Below are 22,182 nucleotides of genomic sequence, written 5' to 3' on the forward strand. Positions count from 1 at the left end.
GTATTAGACCAAGTGTCATTACATTTACAGCATTATATATTCATGACTGGTCATGACGTCTGTTTTTAACTATATTTTGGTTTTAGGTCATACTTTTCTGTATGGTCTCATTTTGTGGTGATGGCTAACTGAGGTATTCACCTAATTGTCTATATTTGCATTTTCTGTAATAAAGCATAATTTTTGAGAAATTTTTGGGTATCGCTTTCTGTTCATGATGTAACCGCTTTTCTTGTGAATCCCTTTTCACATACCCCCCTTTTTTGATGTCTGGTTTTTGGTTACTTGGTAGATGATATACGTTCAGCGATACGTTAAACTTATGGTGCCTCTTGGTTTTTTGTTACTGGTTCTGACAGCATTCCACCTAGGGTTCCTTCTCTCTTGCTAGAGGCCATGCAATTAGTCAGCTTAATCTTCACATCACCAGGAAATCTGGGCTGAGGCTTTCTTATCTGCATGCCCCACCACTAGGGGGTATGTGTGAACTCCCAGGACCAGGATTTTGGTATACAATCATTTGTTGTAAATTCTTGCTTCACTGACATTCCAAGACGACATCCAACAGTTCAAATAGCTCTTTGTTGACCAGGCAGTAAAAATCCATAAATATCTAATATAAAAACATGTTGCCTTCCAACATGGACGCATACATTAGTTGACAGCAAGAAGATGCAGCATTAGTAGGCAGGTAGGAGCATCATGTGCTTACACAAAGGTGTCAACTTCCCACTAGAGATCCATCTAGTGCAGTTTCTAAGAACAGTATCTTACCAGCAGAAACTCACCAAAGCCTTCCTGTGGAGGTGTTGATTGGCCTGGCAGGCTGGGGCTCATCACTGCTCAGCTGTGCATTTGCCTGTTCTGGCTGCTGACATGGTCACCACACATATAGCAGTCTGAGAACCAGAATCAAGGACATACAGAAGGCATGCATTGTAGGGTGGTTCTACAACTACTCATTTCATTCATGACAGCACAGACTTTTTCATGGTGTTTCGTTCCATGTTTCTCTAATTAGAGAATAAAAGTAAACACCTTTTGTCTATTCTTAAGTTGTTTAAATTGGAATTTACAATTTCACTTACAGCTACTATATTTTTGCTATTTCTTCAAATTTAGATACTGCACAAGCTTACAGCTCGGGCTTTCATTCGAGACTATGAAGATGGAATTCTGCATGAGAAAGAACATGAAAATGAGGCAAGTGGGTTATATTAGAATGCTAATTATATGGGCACAGATTGATTTGGGCTATAGAACCACAATTGTTCAGTACAATATGAATCTACAGTATGTTTTAGTCACTAATGTGCAAGGTTTAAGAGTATAAGAAATAACTTGCATGGAGTGTCTGTATTTAGGGTAGATGTCCGCAGCATGTTTATTGGTCAGTTTAGGTCTTTTGTCCTGGATTGTATTCTAGGTGTACTGTCAATGGGAAGAATGCTCATTACACTTGTGGTCACTGGGAAGAATTACCCCCCTTATAGATAGCTAAAAAGATCAAGTCCCCACTACATAAAACATATGTTCTAACAAAGGATTACAGTGTTTCTCAATCTTTCTTCAGTCAAGGCACCCTTTAGAATTATGGATAGTCTTGAGGCACCCCATTCCAAAATGGGGTACCTCTAGACTGTCCATAATTTTAAAAGAGCACCCAATTCTAAAATGCAAAAAAGTATTCTAACAGTTTTATATCATGCAGCAACATCCACACATGTAGGACATCCAACATTAGAGGTGATTTGTTCTTCCAAAGCAAATACACTTTTGCACACTGGTACTGAGTAGTATTCCTATTTTCCTCTTCTCCCTCCCTTTTTTTCAATCACTGAGCTAATGTGACCCCAGCACTTCCACAATTGATGTATATACTTGTAATGGTCTCTGAGAATCTGGCAAATTGACAGGAGAAATTAGATAGATGTAATGGGGTGGAATTACTAAACGTAATGGGGTGGATTTACTAAAGGCGCGTAGACTGAACACTTTTTAAGTGTAGTTGATCCAGAGCTTAATAAATGAGGGGAGCCCTGCTGACTTCCATCATCCAATCATGTGCAATCAAAAATGCTGTTTTTTTTCCCTTGCATGTGATTGGGTATTCTTTGTAATGTGAATTTTTACCTCATTTACTAAGCTCTGGAGCAACTTGCAAAGTGCACAATCTTCTTGCTCTAAAGGAGAACTATAGGCAAAGCTTTTTTTTTTTCATTTTGGATAGAGTAAGGAAGGGTTAAAACTCCTGTAGGTTTTTTTTATTGTTTTCCATCTATGTCCTATTGGTCACCAGAACCAGTGTCCCCACTGGAAAATTTCCTCTTTATTACTGTTCTGGGGACACCCACAATTTGGGATTTTCTTACTTTTACGTTCAATGACAATGGTAAAACAGGACAAATAAAGAGGGTGAATCTCCCTGGGGGCACAGACAACAATAAAAACCTGATGTGTTCTAATCCACCTCCACTCTGTCTAAAATAAAAAAAAAAGTTTTTCCTATAGTTATACCTTAAGTAGATAAATCCCAATGATTTCCATATTTCCATATTTAGGTTTCCTTGCAGTACTGTTGAAAGAACTGATCCAAAAAAGGTAGAGACTACTCAAAATTATATTTTTACATTCCTTAAATTCCATACCTGGACCACTGCTTAATTACCTCATGCATTTAATTATTTATTTCCTTCTGTGAATTGACTTTATCCCCTTTTTATGTGGTATTTACCAGGTGTTCTGAGTGGTTTGCAGTAAATTCCGCAAAACTACACGGTGAATTAACAATTTCAGGATCACATGCAATATTTAGGGAAGATGTGTCCGGATGCCTAATACCGCATGTGATCTGCTTTAGTGAATGGCGCCCTATATGTAGATATAATGATTTCCCATGCCTGCAGTGATCGTACAAACGTAAATAATTTCCTGTTCTTAGTACTTAATTTATTCTAGGCTACAAATATCTGCATCCTGGGGTGATGCAAGGGTTTAGGAGGGGTGGATGAATGAAAGGTCCATCCCCTCCATTCATTGAGTGCTTTTCATTGCTGGAAACTTTGGTACAGTTTCTATGAATAGAAGAGGAAAGAAGAAAGGGCAGGCATAGTCAGCACTCTTTATGAGTGCCTATGGCAGTTCCAGTGGCTTATATTAACCCTCAGAGAACCAGAAGATTACTGCTTAGAGGACGAAAGATTTCAACTTGGAGAGCAGCCACAAGCTCCAGGGTCACTTCTCATTCTTTGTAAGTATTGTCCCTAGTGTTGATTTAAAAAAATATAAAAACTTAGGCTTTAAGGTGTAGAGAAAAAACTGCAAGCTGTATTCATAATTAGAAGCATTGTTTTCCTAGTATCAAGCCTTGTATGGCAAAAGTCTGAAGATTTCTTTAGTCATTGGATGTCAAATAAACAATATTTTGACATGGGGAAACATGTATGATTGTCAAACGGGTAACTGCTTAGCATATTGTGTGCAGCATACATTTTCCTAGGTTTATGTATAAGATCAGATGAATATAATTTTATTTTCATGATACTGATTTGTGTTTCATTTTGTACTACTTGACCACATGTAGATGGAGAAACAGAAGATGAAATCTTTCATTGTTAAGCTTAGCAAAGAGCATTCAATTGTGACTCAGTTCACAAGCTTCGTTGCTGTAGAAAAACGGGTGAGTATTACAACTAAGCACTTACTTAAGCAAATTATTTTGGTGCAATTTCAGTGTGTGTGTTAAGTCTTGCAGTACTGAGATTTGAGTTCCATTTCTATCAGCGTTAGCTTTCTCACCCCTCATTTGCATATGTTATATTCTGGTAACATATCTCTACTATTCCAAAAATATTCTTAGTTATTGGCTTTTAAACAAGGACATTAAAGTATAAGTATCCTTGGGGCAAGGACTTATAGGAATTGTTCTATGTTGTCTGTAAAATGTTACTCTTCAAGGACTCATGCACTTGGATTGTATTTATTAGCTTAAAGGTCCTCAAGCATAAAATTCCTGGCACGTTCCCAATAACAATTCCAATACAAGGGAATGGCTGTATGTATACAGCTGTACTCTTGCCAAATCAATCAGCAACTCACAAGTACAGTCGTGTACAGTTCACTTGATTTGGTGGCTTTACACAGCACATATCGCTCTCTGGGTGTGAGAAAATGCTCTGGAAAATTTAGGCTATTAATCATCTGTATGCATGAGCCCTCAGTATATATAAAATATATATCAGTATTGTTATCCCTACTGGTTGCACTTTGGCACTTGTCTACTTGGCTTTTTACCTCTTTGCTGCATACTAAATTGTATTGGCAGCATGAATTCTCTGAATTGTATTCCCTGATCCTTGCTGATCAGAAAAACAATGCTTAGAGGGCCCTGTGATGAGATGAAAGACTTGCACCCTGATTAAGCTTTCACAATAGTGCTTTGCATTGTAAAAACAAAAAAATCTTTCATGCAAGACTAGATGTGGTAATGTGAGCTGAATGTACTATTATGAAGATTTTGATTTGGAGAAGCAATAAGTGGCTGTAGCAAAAATGATACCCCCTGATGTGTTCGTCGGGAAGTACCACCATGTAACACAACCTAACCAAGTGAACTGAACCATACTGCAACTGCCATGCAACAGCATGCAATGCATGAAATATCACCTCCTCACCACCTGTCAAATAACTCTGAAAACAATCCAATGTAGATCAATTTTCAAATGGGCAGCAAAAGGTTTGCCACAAGTGTAAATGTAGCCTAACACTGATTCAGAGAAGCCAGAACAAAAATTTGCATGTGGTTGCAGTGTGGTGGCACGGGCTTTACTAGGTTAAAACAGGTGGTGAGGAGGCAACATACCAACATCACAGTGATATGTCACCTCCTCACCACCTGTTAATCCTGCACCGCCACTCTTTGGCCATTGCATGCATCTGCAGAGTGGTTACAACTTGGCCCTTTTCATTAGAATGGGTCTTGTTCGGAAGGCAGTACCTAACACAGGTAGTGTTGCCTAACATTCAATAGGCTGGGGTCAAGTCACAACCCTCCTGCAAATGTGTGCAATGAATGCAGTTGTGGCTTGCTGATACGGTCTTTACAGGGTTGAAGCAGGTGATGAGGAGGCAACATATTGGCTCTTCATCATCTGTCACATGCCTCTAAAAAATGATTAACTGCAGAATAGAAGGAAAGCTTTGCCAGTGTGGCTGGAAGAACACATTGCCAAGGTATAACTGCAGATCTTAGGATTCCATAGCAAATTTTTGATGCCCCCAAGCACACCACTCCTCACAGTAACCTCAATCTGCATCTCTCATAACTGTTCCTTTACCTTGGTGGTCAGTGCTGTCCCAAGGTCTCCTGATAAAAGGCTTTTCACTTACACAGTTTACATACGAATGCACCATTTTTTTATTTTTATGTATGAAATTAATTGAGATTCCAGGAAATGTAAACAGTGCATTTTTCAGAACATAATCAATGTGCAAGAAGTAACTTGTGCTTTCTTTTCTGATGACAAAATGTCTTATTGGGCATGGGTGGCTTTTTTTTGGTGGGTGCTGTGCTGGGAGTGAAAGGTGGGGAGCAAATGTGGTTCCCCGGTGTGGCTAAAATTTGTGTGTGACCATAAAGTGCTTAGTGTGCCCCATTTCCTTGGTGGTCAGTGCTCAGTGTACCTCCTTACAATGGTGGTCAGTGCTTGTGGTGCTGCCTCATATTGGTGGTCAGTGCTTAAGCAGGTAGCCCAGGATCATCAGCCAGTCAAGTTGGTAAAAGCAAACAGTCCTTTTATTTCCAAAAACATGCAAACAGAAAATAAAAACAAAGCTTGTCCTTGGCAACAACACAGAATAAAATAGGCCATACTCTTATTCAAAACTGCCAAACTCATTAAAGGAGCATAGCCACCATAATACTCACACTTTGGTTTTGGGGTTTCCCGTTGGCTGCCGGGGTTCCAAAGAGGAGGTGTTCACCTCTCACCAGCTCACTCTCTCACTGCCCACAGCTGACTGTTTCCTCTTCCTTTTCTGGACATTGAGGTACTTGGGTTAACCCCTAACAGACCAAAGTCCCTGTAATCAGGGTTTGGCGGTACTTCGCACCCAAAAGTCTTCAAACTTCTCAAATTCCTGGACCCTAAAAAGGACATAGCAATCCACAGAGTACTAAAACCAGTCCACTCCCCTCCAGACTAACCTGAACCTCCTCACCCTGCATGGGTGGGAGCTCTTGAGTACTCAACAATGTCTTCAAACTGTCCTGTACACAGGGTATACGCGTTCAGTTTTTTTCAGCAGGTTGAATAGACAGATCAGCTCTGCAGCCATTGGCTGAAAGCACCAACTGGATACTGGTTTTTCAGCATGACTGTGTGACAGACACTGGTCATGAGACCAGCTTCTGTTGAACAGACACCGGTACACACATACCAAAATTCAGTCTGTGCATACCCTGCTTCAATCTGCCCCCTTACATTGGTGGTCAGTACTCAGTGTGCCCCTTTACATTGGTGGTCAGTGTGTTCCCCTTACATTGGTGGACAATGTGTTCCTCTTACATTGGTGATAAGTGTCCCCTCATTACAATGGTAGCCATTGTGTTTACTTTACATTGGTGGTCAGTGTGTTCCCCTTTATATTGGTGGTCAGTGTGTTTCCCGTACATTGGTGGTTAGTGTGTTCCCCTTACATTGGTGGTTCCTGTGTTCCCCCTTACATTGGTGGTCAGTGTGTTTCTCTTACATTGGCAGTCAGTGTGCTTCCCTGACATCGGTTGTCAGGGTTCCCCATTAAATTGGTGGTTAGTGTGTTTCCCTTACAATGGCAATCATTGTGCCCCATTACATTGGTGGTCATTGTGTTCACCCCTTAAATTGATGGTCAGTGTGTCCCCACTAATTGGCATGCAGGCTGCCCCTCTTTTCACAACCAGCAGCATACCTCCTCCTGTATAATCTTGGTAGTGGTGACAGCAGGTGGGGCTTGAGCAGGGAAACTGATAGTATGGTAGCAATTAATCATAGAGGCAGGCTTAGGGTTGGAAGCACCTCCCGCACCAGGATGCCAGTGTTCAGTATGATATATAGGAGACCAGGTGCTTTGAAGGGGAGTGGTGGCTGCTGATAAGGGTGCTTTAAGAATTGTTGGGAGTGCACACATCCATGCCATTCCAGTGCCTCCCCTATTACTGGAGGATTGTAACACAGAACATTGCTCTTGATTTACATGTGTAGCAAAAAAAAATAAATTACATTTCATTACAGTGGTGGCCACAGATGTCTCTTTGCATAAAAATACTTGTATGTTCCCTTTTTACAGTTGTGTCCAAAATTATTCAACCCCCAATGCTGTAAAGGGGTTTAGGGACTATAGTGTACATTTGGAATTGTATTCAGAATCAAATCCTACAAGGACGTTGTAACTACCCAAATGCAACTAAAATGACATCAATTGTTTATGTAATACAGTAGTAAATGGTTCTTATGTGGTTTCTTCATTGCCACAATTATTCAACCCCTTAAAGACTACCACTCTGAAGAACAGAGGTTCATACAGGTGCTTTCCATCAGGTATTGAAAACACCTGTGGATGTCACCGAGCAGCAATCAAGCATAATAAGCACCAATTAGGCAGCTTTAAAATGACTGTGATACTCAGCTCCTTCTAGACATTTACTGGTGTGGTTACAAACATGGTGAAGGCAAGAGAATGGTCCAGGAAGACAAGAGAAGAGGTGATTTCTCTTCACAGGAAGGGCAATGGCTATAAGAAGATTGCAAAGATGTTAAACATACCAAGAGACACCTTAGGAAGCATCATTCGCAAATTCAAGGCAAAGGGCACTGTTGAAACGCTACCTGGTCGTGGCAGAAAGAAGATGCTGACTTCGACTGCTGTGCGCTACCTGAAGCGTAGAGTGGAGAGAAGTCCCCGTGTGACTGCTGAGGAACTGAGAAAAGATTTGTCAGATGTGGGTACAGAAGTTTCAGCCCAGACAATAAGACGCACACTGCGTAATGAAGGCCTCCGTGCCAGAACTCCCAGGCGTACCCCCTTGCTGTCTCCAAAGAATAAGAAGAGTCGACTGCAGTATGCCAAAAGCCATGTGGACAAACCACAAAAGTTGTGGGATAGTGTTCTGTGGACTGATGAAACAAAATTAGAACTGTTTGGGCCCATGGATCAACGCTATGTTTGGAGGAGGAAGAACAAGGCCTATGATGAAAAGAACACCTTGCCTACTGTGAAGCATGGTGGAGGGTCAATCATGCTTTGGGGCTGTTTTGCTTCTGCAGGTACAGGGAAGCTTCAGCGTGTGCAAGGTACCATGAATTCTCTTCAGTACCAGGAGATATTGGATGGAAACGTGATGCAGTCCGTCACACACCTGAGGCTTGGGAGACGTTGGACCTTTCAACAGGACAATGATCCCAAGCATACCTCCAAGTCCACTAGAGCATGGTTGCAGAGGAAAGGCTGGAACATTTTGGAGTGGCCATCGCAGTCACCAGACTTAAATCCGATTGAGAACCTCTGGTGGGACTTAAAGAAAGCAGTTGCAGTGCGCAAGCCTAAGAATGTGACTGAACTGGAGGCCTTTGCCCATGAAGAATGGGCGAAGATACCCGTAGATCGCTGCAAGACACTTGTGTCAAGCTATGCTTCACGTTTAAAAGCTGTTATAACTGTAAAAGGATGCTGTACTAAGTACTAAGATTGAATGTCACTTGGGGGTTGAATAAAACTGATAATGCTGTGAGCACAGAAAAGACATTTGTGGTTATTTCATTATAACTGTTATGTTATATTTGTCTGACCTACAAGTGCCTCTTTAATGTAAATGTAAGCAAGATGACTGAATGATCAAAAGCAATGTCAAACTGGCCAAAACACTCAATTTCAGTGGGGGTTGAATAATTTTGGACACAACTGTATGTACAGATTGCTCATATAATTTTAGTACATGGCAGAGAATGCATGGAATATACTACTACTACTGTAATATATCATATCATGTACTAAAATGGTTTGAATAAAGTGAATACCTGTAAAAAAAAAAAAAAAGGCTAACTACTCACCTCTTTTCCCTCCTGTGCCACTCGACACTGCCCAGGTCACTGAAATCCACTGGGAAACCTAGACTTCCAGGAATTTCAGATTAGGTGGTCACCCACAGCTCTCAGACCTCTTTCACGCAGGTGCCTTTTGGAGAACACCACCCACCTAAAGAATACCATACAGCCAGATGAAGACTGTTCACATGCCACAGTCATGATGCTTTGCGCTTCAGCAAATTTAATGTAGTATGTAGAGTTGACAGGCAGCCCCGCATGTCAAACTCGCTCATTCATAGCAATAGAGTGGTGCCACAGCCAAACATTTGGGTTGCAGTGCAAAAAGCCACACTGGGGAGCAGGCAGTATTGCTTCCTGAATGCCTCATACTGACTACTAAAAAGCGTTCCACCATGGAATGCTTTCAGAGAAATAAATGTCAGCCTAGCCTTACTGGTTCTATCCTCTGACCTCATGCTACTACTCTCTCCTACAGTGACTTGAAGTAAGAGGGAGGAAACAGTGAGAACTATGGGCACTCTGCAACAGAGCAGCATTAAGTGGTATGGGCAGCAGGAGAGGTTATTAGCCTCTTTTTTATGGGTTTGGAGGCTGATGGTATTCTGCATATTTGTGCATTTGGGGACATGACAGGTGTTTCTGTGTATATTTTAATTCACTAGGTACCATTTGTCATGTGTTTTCACAGCTGTCTTTTTAATGATCATTTCATAAAGATTTTTAAGGACATCTGAAGGGGATTAACCTCAATTTTGTTCACCTTCATTATTTTTTAATTAATATTAATATAAATTTGTGATTTTTTTTTTTTTAGAGCCATGAGTCCATTTTTATGGGATGTTTTTGAACTTTGCGGATTGTGGATGGCTCTCACCCTGAGGAACGCAGTTCCGGCATCTCCAGCACTGAATTTATCTATTGGCAGGGGGTGCTGGTGTGTGTTGGAGGGTCTATTGATACTAGTTGCTGGGAAATCTATTGTTGCTGGAGGGAATCAGTTTTTGTGGTGGGAGTCTATTATTGGTGGGAAATCTGTTGTTGCATAAGATGGGTCTTATGTTGCTGGGGGGTCAATTCTTGCTGGGAGGGGTCTACTGTTGCTGGCTGCTGGAGGGTCTATTGATGTTGGCTGTTAGTAGTCTCTGGTTGCTGGGATAGATCTGTTATGTCTTGGGATCCATTGTTGCTTGGGGGGGGGGGTCTGTTGTTGCTGGCTACAGGGAATCTATTTTACTGCCTTTCTTGTTACCATTCCACAAAATTATACTTGTTCTGTATTCTCTAAAAGGGGCAGTACTGGGAGGTGAGTAGAGGGTGAAACCAAGGAACAGTGCTCGGAGGTGAGTAGGGGATGGAGACAAGGGGGGATTCGGAAGGAGGTAGTTCCTGCACCTATTCTTTGAGAATAAAAGCCCTGGATAGGACCTTATATTTTTGACCTAGTAGGATACTTCTGCTTTTTCTTTTTGAAAATCTCTTTACCTCCAGATGTGAGGAGTGCCCCCTTGTCCTCTGTAATGACATGAAAGTTAATAACACTACACAAAGTTCACTATACGGACAAGTTATGTATTTATACATAGTGATCATATCGTCTCTTAATTGCCTCATTTCAAGAGGGAATAAATTCAGTTCAGCTAATCTTTACTCATACAGTAGCTGAGCTCCTCCATGCCTCATGCCACTTTGGTTGTCTGCACTTTCTCCAGTTATCCAATATCCTTTTTGTGAAACTCAATTGCATATGGCAGATGATATATTACTAATGACTTGTACAGGGGAAAATTTCTCTGGAGCCTATACCTCTTTTAGTACAAAAAAAGATTTTGCTAGCATTTGAAACTGCAGCTTGGCATTGCGTGTTATTAAGGCCCTCTGCACACAGGCACAAAAAAACTCCACTTTTACAGGTTTACAGTATTTGTTTTCTTTTATGCCTCTAAACACACTACTTTGTTAGCCTATGTGGCCATGCAGATCAGGTGTTAGATCGGTATTTTAAGAGCAGCTTTTAGAAGCATTAAAACTTAAGCTCACCTTTGAAAAAAATAATAAATGCACATTTTTTGTAGGTATAAATATGCAAATGTATTATTTTTTTTCTATAAAGCATTGCACCCGTGATCAGCAGATTGCAGATGCAATGCCAGGCTCCTACAGACTGTCAGTATAGTTGTCCGTTTGTATCTTTTTATCAAAATAAATGAGCTCCAACAATGTCAATGGTTTCATCCTATCAAATAATGAAATGCACATCTTTCTTGCTGTAAAGGTTGCAATCACTTATAAACATACTAATATTCATGAATGAGTCATGTATGGATCAATATACACTGAACAGTGTCCATATCTTTTACAGTTAACATCCCTAATATAATTCGAGGTTTGGTTTATTCTGTATTGATAGTGACAAATATGACACATCTTCCCTTCAACTGTGAGACAGTTATAGATTATAGTGGCCATTTTCATGTTCACTTTTAGCTAAAGTTCTCACAGAATCCTCCATCTTTGAGAACAATGGCCACCTGTGTTGAATAGGACCATATACCGTAGCAGAACGTCTTAGCAGAACCATATACCTGTTCTCTTCAGGCTGTTTTCCTTTTTGGCAGAATAATGAAAGACCAGCTGGACCATAGGATCTGTGTACAATTAGGTTAACTTGCTTGGGAAGTAAATGTTTTCCCATTGTTGAAAGTCCCTGACTTAGATTCCTACACAACTTTCTTGCAGAACATATTGATTCAGTTTCTGCTTCTTGGGATAGTTAAACTTAGTCTGACACTGTCCTTTTGACCCATTTGAAATCTGGTCTCATAGATAAAAATTATAGAAATTATAAAATATTTTTTATTCATAGAAACGCTTGTCTTAGCAAATATTGATTATCATACTTTTAACATAGTATATAATGTACATATTGTATGTATGTACATACAGTATCCAGTAAAAACCTATGGCACATATGTCTAACACAAGGCCCGTGGGCCAAATCTGTCCCTCCAGGCCATTTCATGTTGCCCTCGCATCTTTTCTGCAGCTGAGGTGCCCCCCCTCCTCTCTGCCCCCACCTTGTCTCAGCAGTGGGAAGCAGAGAGGAGGACAGAACTTATACTGTGCCTTTCTGTGCAGTCGCAGTACCCCCTTTTCTCCACCTCCCCTGGTCTCCACATTCAGCAGACTGGTAGTTGACTCCAGCCCTCCTCTGGTCCTCCTGCAGACCCTGCACTTTCTGCTTCGCAGCTCCACCCCCAGCTTCCTCCCAGCAGCAGCACAAGGTAAAGGGGTGCACTGTGATGTAAGGGAGAGTGAGGAACTGTTAACTTCTGATGGAGGGGGGGGTTTTGACATCTGATGTCCAGGGCACCCCATCTCCCCTTACTTCTAGTCTCACACATACAACCAGCTCTTTGAGGGCAACCATAATGCTGATGCGGCCCCACAATGAAATTACGTTTGACATCCCTGACCTATGGCATTTAGTTTCCTTTAAAGCAATACAGTGAAATGTAAATAGACACAGTTGATGTTTTTAAAAGTAATACAGTAATAGTAACTGTTTTTTCATATTGTGGAAACACAGTACAGTATATGAAAAGTATTTTTTAAACAATAGCTCAGACTGGGGTGCATTCCCTTGATAGGTCATAATAAGACAACCATATAGACCTATCAAGAAAGAAGATATAAGAAAACACCACAGGCACTGAAAACAAACCAATGTTTTAAACAAATTTCACCAAAGCAGAACGCAAACATTTAGGCCAACTATGCTAAAATATTAGTGAATGTGCAATCCATTTTGCTAAAATCATTCTGCTCATTCCTAACTGCTATGCCTTCAGAATAGCAAGTCACACACACCACAGGTCAAATCACTTGAAGAGCATGCTGCCCATAATCTGAAGAAACTACCAACATACACTCACCGGCCACTTTATTAGGTACACCTGTTCAGTTGCTTCATAACACCAATTTCTAATCAGCCAATTGCATGGCAGCAACTCATTGTGCATTTAAGCATCCAGACGTGCTGAAAACGACTTACTAAAATTTAAACTGAGCATCAGAATGGGGAAGAAAGGGAATTTAAGTGACTTTGAATGTGGCATGGTTGTTGGTTCCAGATGGGCTGGTCTGAGTATGTAAAAAACTGCCAAATCTACTGGGATTTGCATGAACAACCATGAGAATGGTCTGAAAAATATCCAGTGAGTGACAGTTGTGTGGACATAAATGCCTTGTTGATGTCAGAGGCCAGAGGAGAATGGGTAGACTGGGTCGAGATAATAGAAAGGCAACAGTAACTAAAATACCCACTCGTTACAACCAAGGTATGTAGAATACCATCTCTGAATGCACAACAGCACAGCCCAGGACAGGGCCTCTATGAACAAAGGAGATTCCCTTCCTAGAAAATTAATCAGTAATCTAAACAAAGTATTTATAGCAGAAGAACTACTGCAACCAGCATATAACATTAACCATAAGCATATAGATGTACACCAGTATGGAAATAATACAAGCTTTATATGCAAAGAGATTATTAACAGTACATGCATCCAATGTGCAATTTGGTATAATCAGCAAAGGGCTCGAAGTCCTAGTGGAATTGCGCACATAAACCTGGGTTTGTATAGTTATTAGTAGAGATACCTCCAGATGAATGTTGCATCAAAGTTCAGTCGCAGGTGCCCCTGAGGATGAAGCAGCATCTGTTTTTGTGTATGACACCTGAAAATAAGATCTGCAGTCATGGGGAGATCTTTCAATTACAATAGAACAGAGATACAGTAAGTCTATCACAGGGATTTAGATATACACTCAAGAAACTCTGGGCAGTTGCAGTAAAATTATTAGAACACAGGAATACTTGCATAATGATCTTTGCTTCTGATCTAGGTGAAAACACTGTAGCAGTAAAAGACCATTTGGCTCAGTGCTCTGTATCTCTCTTGATATCCTCCTTTCAAATTCACTTATACATAATTATACATAATGCTGTGATGTCAACAGTTAACAGTAGAATGATGGAGATCCCTAAATTGGCTTTCTAATTGCTTATCTCAATAGTGATATCAATGGGTCTAAGGCTACTTTCACATGGAGGATTAAGGCCAGTGTGAATTGGCTGGGTGTGGTTGCCAGCCCTGTTCACTATAATGACAGGTCGCAACTGTCTGCAGCAATTCGCTGCTGTCTGCACAGCCAGCGATTACCTGTGGTGATCGCTGCTGCACTTTAAATATATCATCATCTACAGTACATACTATGATCAAAAGATTCCAAGAATCTCTGTGCACAAGGGATCAGTGCACATTTTTACTTCAAATTCCGATTTAGTTTTAGTCATAGTCTTTTGACTAAAATGCCATTTTTGGCATCTTTTGACTAAAATGCTGTTGTATTTTAGTCATCTGAACCATCTGAATTGTTTTAGTTTTAGTCATATTTTAGTCCACTAAAATCTCCAGTACATTTTAGTTGAATAAGATCCTTTTAGTCAACTGAAATCTAATGGGTTTAGTTAAATTGTAATGCATTATTTAAGCATTTCTCTAGAATTTATAAACTCATTATATACTCCTGGAGTAAAAATCTAATAACATGTTATTACTTATGGTATTTAGGTTTGAACACATACTACAGACACAGATTTAGCCGTTGCGATATATAGCCAGTGTTAATTTTGATGTTGAATTTCAATTTAGATTTAGTCAGTCTTTTGACTAAAATGTCATTTTAGTTTTAGTCGTATTTTAATCATTTGAATTGTTTTAGTTATATTTTAGTTGACTAAAATAGTGTTAATTTAATGAACGAAAATATTTTCGGCGACAAAATTAACACTGCAAAGTACAAGGCTGAAACCCCTCAGATGGCACTGCATTAAAAAGGCATACATTTCTGATGAACATCACTGCATGGGTTCAGGAATGCTTCCAAAAATCACTGTCTGTGAACACAGTTCACTGTGCCATTAAAAAATGCGAGGTAAAGCTCTATCATGCAAAGAAGAAGCCATATCTGAATATGGATCCAGAAATGCTGCTGTCTGTAACAGACCATTTAAAATGAGCTTTCACCCAGAGAAAAGTGGAAAACTGTTCTGTAGTCAGACAAAACAAAATTTGGCATTTTTGGGCAACCGCCAGACTAAAAAGGAGATGGACCTTCCAGCTTTTTTTCAGTGCTAAGTTCAGCGCTACATGCAGACTACATCTTTTTTCTGGGAAAGCCTTGCATATTTCAGCAGGAAAATGCTAAACCATATACTGCATCTATGACAACAGCATGGCTTAATAGTAGAAGAGTCTGGGTGTTTCACTGGCCTGCCTACAGTCCAGACTTTTCACCAATTGAAAATATTTGGCGCATCTTGAAACAATAATACGAAAAAGATGACCCAGGACTGTTGAGCAGTTAAAATCCTAGATCAGGCAATAATGGGAACATATTCCTCTGACAAGACTCCAGCAACTGCCTTCTAAGTTCTCAGACATTTAGAGAGTGTTGTTAAAAGAGGAACTGAGCTCTGCAGTCATTTTTGCAGCATTTGTTTTCTAATTCTGGGTCACAATCCTGCACATTGACCTTTTTGTCTCTTTAGGTTAGTTGATCACATTGACCGCACTTATGATTATCAGACATTGTTTTCCTGGAGACTGTAAATGCTATCATAACCTTTGATATTATACCTCATGACACGGCAATTAAATTGGCAACTTCAGTGGGCACCAACAATTTTCTCTCTTTGAAGCTCAGTAAGCTGTGACGTGACTCCTTATTACTAGCAGCATACGCAGTGAATGGCGAAAGTGAGGCTTCCCACGTGTTTGCTAGGGGTCTCATCACACAGCAGAAGCAAAAAAATGTTCCATCACTTCTGCTTTCAATGTGAAACATGTTATCATTTTCACTCTTGCAAATCATGTAGTGTTTCCATTATTTTGTCCAACCCCTGTAGTGTAACCACTTGCTGCTGTTACTGTTTGTGTTGATGTTATTGCATATCATTTTGGACATAATTTTAATCATGACAATATGGTATTAATTTTCAGAGTGCTGAGGAAAGTGAGAATGTTGAACCAAACATTCTTGAAATCATATCTGCTGAAGACGTGGATATATTGCCATACATGGGTTATGAAGATGAAAAGGTATGTGCAAATAACTAAAAGCAATGTGTTAGCAATATTCAGATAAAGCAAAGTTGAGGCAAAAGAGTATTAGAAAGCTGCAGTGGAAAAAGGTCAGCCACCTCTTCAAAACCTAAAAAACACTCTATTATTACCACCATGTTAGAGGATAATTGACCTTTATACAAAAATAATAAATGCTAATTTTTTTATAGGTAAAAAAAATGTGCATTTATCATTTGTTGCAGGAGCCTGTAAACCATTGCACCAGCGATCAGCAAATCATTGATGCCATGCAGGTCTCCTGCAGATCTGTCAGTATCTTTGCTTGCCCATACGGGATGTACGGGCATGCAGATATACTAACAGGAAGACTCCATGAACTACCACAGCGCTTCACAGCGCCGTGGTAGTTCATTGAGAACTACAAGCTGATAGCCACTAAGGCACAGAATACAGTGAATGAGTGACGCGGCTGAGTCCCGCACGGCCATGTTTTTTTAAAATTTGACAGCTGGCTGCCAAAGCGGGGGAGCGGGGGCCGGTCTGATCATAACATGTTACACCCTGAATATGGATGTAACAAGTTATAAAAGGTGAACTTATCCTTTAAAGCCTTTAGCAGTAGCAGTGAATTGCACTTGGTTTTAGCATGGTGGTAACAGAAGATTTTTTATGAATGAGCAGTGGTTTGAATAATGTTAATTACATCTGCTTCCCATTATTGTTGAACTCTGGATAAAATAAAAAAGTACCCTTGCAATCTCTTCTCTCTTCCTCTCTTTCTGTAGTGGACAGTCTTGGTGACTCCCTACAGCAGATGTCTAGGGTAGGCCTTCTGTCTAATGACATGAATCAGATCCTGTGGCTCAAGTGCTGGTCTGTGGAGCTGGCACCTAAAAAAAAAAAACAACTGAAGAGGTTACCTTTTGAAGGACAATGGGCTCTATGGACTAAAGCAGATCAAATGCAGTAGTTAGGTGATCTGACACATTTTCCCCCAAATGTTGCCTGTGATGCTGAAAATACCTCATAAAACTGCGTTAAGTCAGTTCACTAAAGAAATACATACATAAGTCCATGAGTTAAATAAATAATGGTCCAGGCATTTGGCATTTAAGGAATGTAAAATATAATAGCCAATTTGGAGTAGTCTTTGCCTTTTTGGATCAGTCTCTCAACAGTAATGAATAGAAACCTAAATATGGAAAAACACAGAATCACTGGGGTTGAGTTACTTAAAGTATAACTAAAGGAGAAACTTTTTTTCCGTTTTGAACATAGTGGAGATGAATTAGAACACCTGGTAGGGTTTTATTGTTTTCTGTGAGCCTGTTAGGGAGATTCACGCCCTCTATTTGTCCTGTTACCATTATCATTTAAAGCGAAAGAAAATCCCAAATTTTGGACTGTCTAACCCAGAAAAGTAATAGAGGAGAAATCTTCCAATTGGTTCTGGTGACCTGGGGGCCCCAAGGCATTCCTTTAATTTGTAGGGATTTCCTCTCACTATCTGTTTTGGCTATGGGACAGGAAGTGAAGGTACATTTTTCCAATGGGACACAGATGGCAAAAAAAACTGACAGGTTATAACCCTCCCCTACTCTATCCAAAATGAAAAAAATTATGATTTGCCTATTTTAAGGTAAATAGACTGTGAACTTTCAAGTTCAAAGTACAAAGAATACCCAATCACATGCAAGGAAAGTTTAAAATAACTACATTTTTGTTTGCATGTGATTGGATGATGGAAGTCAGTAGAGCTTCCCCACATTTACTAAACTCTGGAGCAACTACACTCGCAAAGTGCTCAGTCTATGTGCCTTTAGTAAATCAAACCCATTACATGTAGTAAAATATATCTATTTTCTCCTCTCATTTCGCAAGATTTTAGAGACTTTTTTGTGTATATGCAAGCATATACATCATTTACTGCACAAAAACCTCCCAATCAGTCCAAACATAATCCAATGTGCTTGCATATCACAAGTGTCCAGTCCCTTATTAGAACATATGTCATATGTAGTGGGGATGTTTTACTTTTTTACAATTCTTTTAGAGATAGCTTTGGCTCAAATATTCGCAACACAGAATTGGATTAGGAATAGACAAGTATTCTTACAGGTGTGGAACTTGAGCTGTAAGGAGAGGGGTGTCATCAACTTGAAGGTTTGACAGATAGATGACAGAGGGACACTTTGAAGTACATGATAGAATGACAATAGCTATTCTCTAACAAGCCAAAACAGACCTGTCCAAAGATATAGCAATAGCTTTGCCAAATATCACAGTAAAAATCACTTAACTTTTGTATTTGTGGATGTTTTTTAAAAAGGAATTGCAGGGTGTAAGGCGAGGTTGGAAGCTTGTTTGGAGATTGTGCTGCTTCACCGTAACATTCTGTAATTGGAGATGCATATTCATGGAGTTGTTAGTGTGATTGGTTAAGCCGCTCAGCAATGCAGAGTGCGGGTGGTATATTAGAGAGGAGCCGACGTCTGCATCCAGACCGCCCCTTGAAGACGTTATTCATGACGAAACTAGTAGGGCTTGGCTTGCTGGATGCTGACATCTGTGGAGAGGATTGAGTCACGAGCGCTGTAGTGAGTGTGCGGGGAACAGGAGACTGTTATACCATTTGATGTTTTATGCTGTTATACTGGTGTCGGTGAAGACGCCCTTTTTGTGAGTGTAAGTCTTTATTAAATTGTTGGATACTTTTATAAAAAAACTGGCTGCACCATGATTTTTTCTTTCATTCCCAAACATGACCTCGGTGGAGAGATATAAAAAGAGAGAGTGATATAATGCTCCTGGAACCGTTATATTGAGTGGTGGATACCTACCTTACGGATGATTGTGTAGCTATTGATCATCACACCTGAGAAATTGATTTATTGCATCTGCTCCCAGAGCAAAAAGCGTTTTTTGCTGATCTAGAGATTGATCAGCATGGAGCTCTGGTGAGTTACCCAACTTTACTTTGGTGGTGGACTTGCCAACCACCAGGGCCACCGATAAGGGGGTACCTCCGGGCTTCCTGTAGGGGGCCCGAACCTTTCACTTTGACAGGGGGGCCCGGACAGCTGGTGACTTCAAGTACATAATGCAGTAGTAACAGATCTCTGGCACTGGCCCCTTGTATTGCTGCTCACTACTGTCATTTATAAACATGGAAGCCCAGCTTCTGTGTTTTATAAGTGACAGTAATGATCCTCTCCCGGCGATACACTCAAATCCCTGCATAAACAACAGAGGAGGGGGCAGGCCATGGAGGCGGAGTATGCTCACAGCTCTAGCCTCGTGCCTGCAGTATCTCCAGAAGCCAGCGCCGGCAGCCTGACCTCCTACTATAAGTCCTTTCTGTAGGGGAATGAAGCGCTATGTACTGACAGGGAGGAGAGGAACGGTCTGTATTGGACAGGGAGGAGAGAAAAGCTCTGTACTGGGGGGGAGGGGCAGAAATATGAGGACAGGGGGAATCTCATTATTCTATATAGTGTCCACTAACAGCTGTGCAACTCCCTTTCATGTGACATCGAAGAAGGTGTAAGCAATTGTTTCTGTGCAACATAGTGTTAACCAAGCCTAAGCCCTCCTTAATACCTGAGTGCCTTCTTATGCCATTCCAAAGCACACAAAGCTGAAATGTAACGCACTTCTGAACCCTGCACTCTGAATGTAACGTACTCCTGAACTGTACACTCTGTATATAACGCACTCCCGGACCCTGCACTTTGAATGTAACGCACTTCTGAAGCCTGAACTCTGAATGTAACTCACTCCTGAACCCTGCACTCTGTACGTGGCGTAATCCTCAACCCCGCACTCTGTACGCAGCGCATCCTCAACCCTGCACTCTGTATGCAGCACACTCTATTTGTACTGTCCTGGCATTTTAAGGGCCTCAAGAAATGAGAAAACACACAAACCAATTAAAGTATACACTTAGTAGGATTTTCTTTTTAACTACGACATGCAGCAGAATACATTTTGGCCTAAATTTTTGAAGAAATTTGATTTTATTATTTTTTATTGGACATGTTTTATAACAGAAAATAACGATGTTTTTCAACATTTTTGTTTTTTTTTATCCTTTATATAATATAAAATAAAAAACACCTAGTAGTGATCAAAAATCGCCAAAAGAAAGCTCTCTTTCTGCAAAAAAAATTATATCAATTTAATTTTTATACAGTATTGCATGACTGCACAATTGCTAGTTAAATTAGAGTAGTTCTGAATAGCAAAAAATGGCCTGGTCATGAAGGGGGTAAAATCTTACGGTGATTAAGTGGTTAAAGGGTACCTAAAGGTAAAACTTTCTTTTTCATTTTGGATAGAGTAATGGAGGATTAGAGCCCCGTCAGTTTTTATTGCTAATAAAGAGGTAACTTGGTTTAAACCATAGAAATAGGCCAACTCACTAAGTCAGTGCAGTCTCTGCAGCATATGTATTAATACAAAATAAAAAAGTTGATTGGAATACCAGTCAAAAAGAAGTTGTTTTCACAGGACAGACATGGTGTATCAAAAACAACTAAGGTAAATTAAGCAAATACTAAATATCTTTATAAATGTCAAATATTGAATGAAAATAGTATTAAAAAAATCACACACATATGTAAATACCCTTCTTCCACCAATAAAGAGACAGCGTTGGAGGGCATTCCGGTAATTCTTGTGGCTTACCTAGGAGGGTTTGGTACTCAGAAATACTGTCCTGGCAGATTCCCCTTGACCTCTTCCAGATCATGTAGATCCTCTTTCTCAAGGTACGGTCTACCATCCTGCTTCACGGGCTGGCTTTCATAGCCTGGCTATTGAGGCCCAGGTCCTGAGGGACAGAGGATTATCAGATTCAGTTATCCTGACCCTTCTTAATGCTAAGGAGTCCACTTCTCACAAAATCTACTATTATACCTGGAAGACTTAATTGTCTTGGTCATGGTATGAGCAGAGAAAGTCTCATTCTAGACGATACTCTGTAGGGTGTGTCCGGACCTTTTTCTAGTTGGGTCTAGATTACCATTTGGCCTTGAGTCCCCTCAAGAGACAGACTTCAGCTTGGCTATCCAGTGTCCTTTGGCCTTTCATTCCCTGGTGAAGGCCTTTGTGCAGCAAGTTGCTCATTTAGCTCCTCCTAGAGGCTCTCCTGTGATGCCCTGGAATTTCAATCTGGTGCTGATGGCTCATCGAAGGCCTCCCTAAGAACCTATCCAAGAAATTCCCGTGGTTAAACTCACCCGGTAAGGTGTTTTTTCTCTTTTCAATCACATCTCTCTTTTTCCTTTCCAAAAGCTTTCACAGAGGGCTTCCTGCTTCTTGTTTCACCATTGCTAGATGGATTCAATAGGTCATTGTTAGTCTATTTTTTACAGGCTAAGGTTCCTCCCATTCCTATTAGTGCCTACTCCGCTGGGTCTGTGGGAGTTTCTGGACTTTTCCGCATCAAGCATCTGTTTGGCTGATTTGTAAGGCTCACATCTGGTTTTATGTTCACGTTTTCTGAATTTTACCAGGTGAATGTTCAAACCTTTGCTGGTGCTGGCTTTTTGATTACACGGCTTGTAGGATGATATTTAAATGAGGGAGAGAATCCTGTGACTGACCAGACTCTCTGCCATTCACAGATCCTGTTGCAGGCTTTGTAATCAATGCAACAACTTTTCTCAATGGAAAAGAGGGTGTGTCCCTGTAGGATCATCTTTAGTGAAGCTGAGCCTGTAGACCCAGAGTTGTTAACTCCCATAGCTCAAATTGAGTTCAGTAGCAGTGAGAGGACAGAGCATTCTTGCTGTGGTTTCTTTAGAATCCAGCAGCCTGCACATTGTAAAACATACTTAATTACAGGCATCTAATTAAAGCTGTGTAGTGAATGAAAGAAATGTTTTTTAACTAAACTTCAGCTTTAATTACTTCCTTGTCAGTTTAAGTGATATTAAGCTCCACAAAAA

General features: G+C 40.4%; 1 protein-coding gene across 8 annotated transcripts in view; it reads left to right on the top strand.

The window, feature by feature from the left end:
• Positions 1-22,182, top strand: part of PARP4 (poly(ADP-ribose) polymerase family member 4) — a 346,684-nt gene that overhangs the window by 181,765 nt on the left and 142,737 nt on the right. For all 8 annotated transcript variants that reach the window (XR_016309539.1, XM_089666213.1, XM_089666217.1 and 5 more), the window contains exons 28-30: positions 1,123-1,203; positions 3,584-3,679; positions 16,148-16,246. Coding sequence is in view for 7 of the 8 variants with exons in the window: in XM_089666213.1 (XP_089522339.1) it covers positions 1,123-1,203; positions 3,584-3,679; positions 16,148-16,246 (276 nt within the window). In the remaining variant the exon portion in view is untranslated. The remainder of the gene's footprint in view (positions 1-1,122; positions 1,204-3,583; positions 3,680-16,147; positions 16,247-22,182) is intronic.

This window comes from Staurois parvus, unplaced genomic scaffold, assembly GCF_062004578.1.
Source record: "Staurois parvus isolate SC_StPar_1 unplaced genomic scaffold, SC_StPar_1.0 ptg000050l, whole genome shotgun sequence".
Lineage (NCBI taxonomy): Eukaryota > Metazoa > Chordata > Amphibia > Anura > Ranidae > Staurois > Staurois parvus.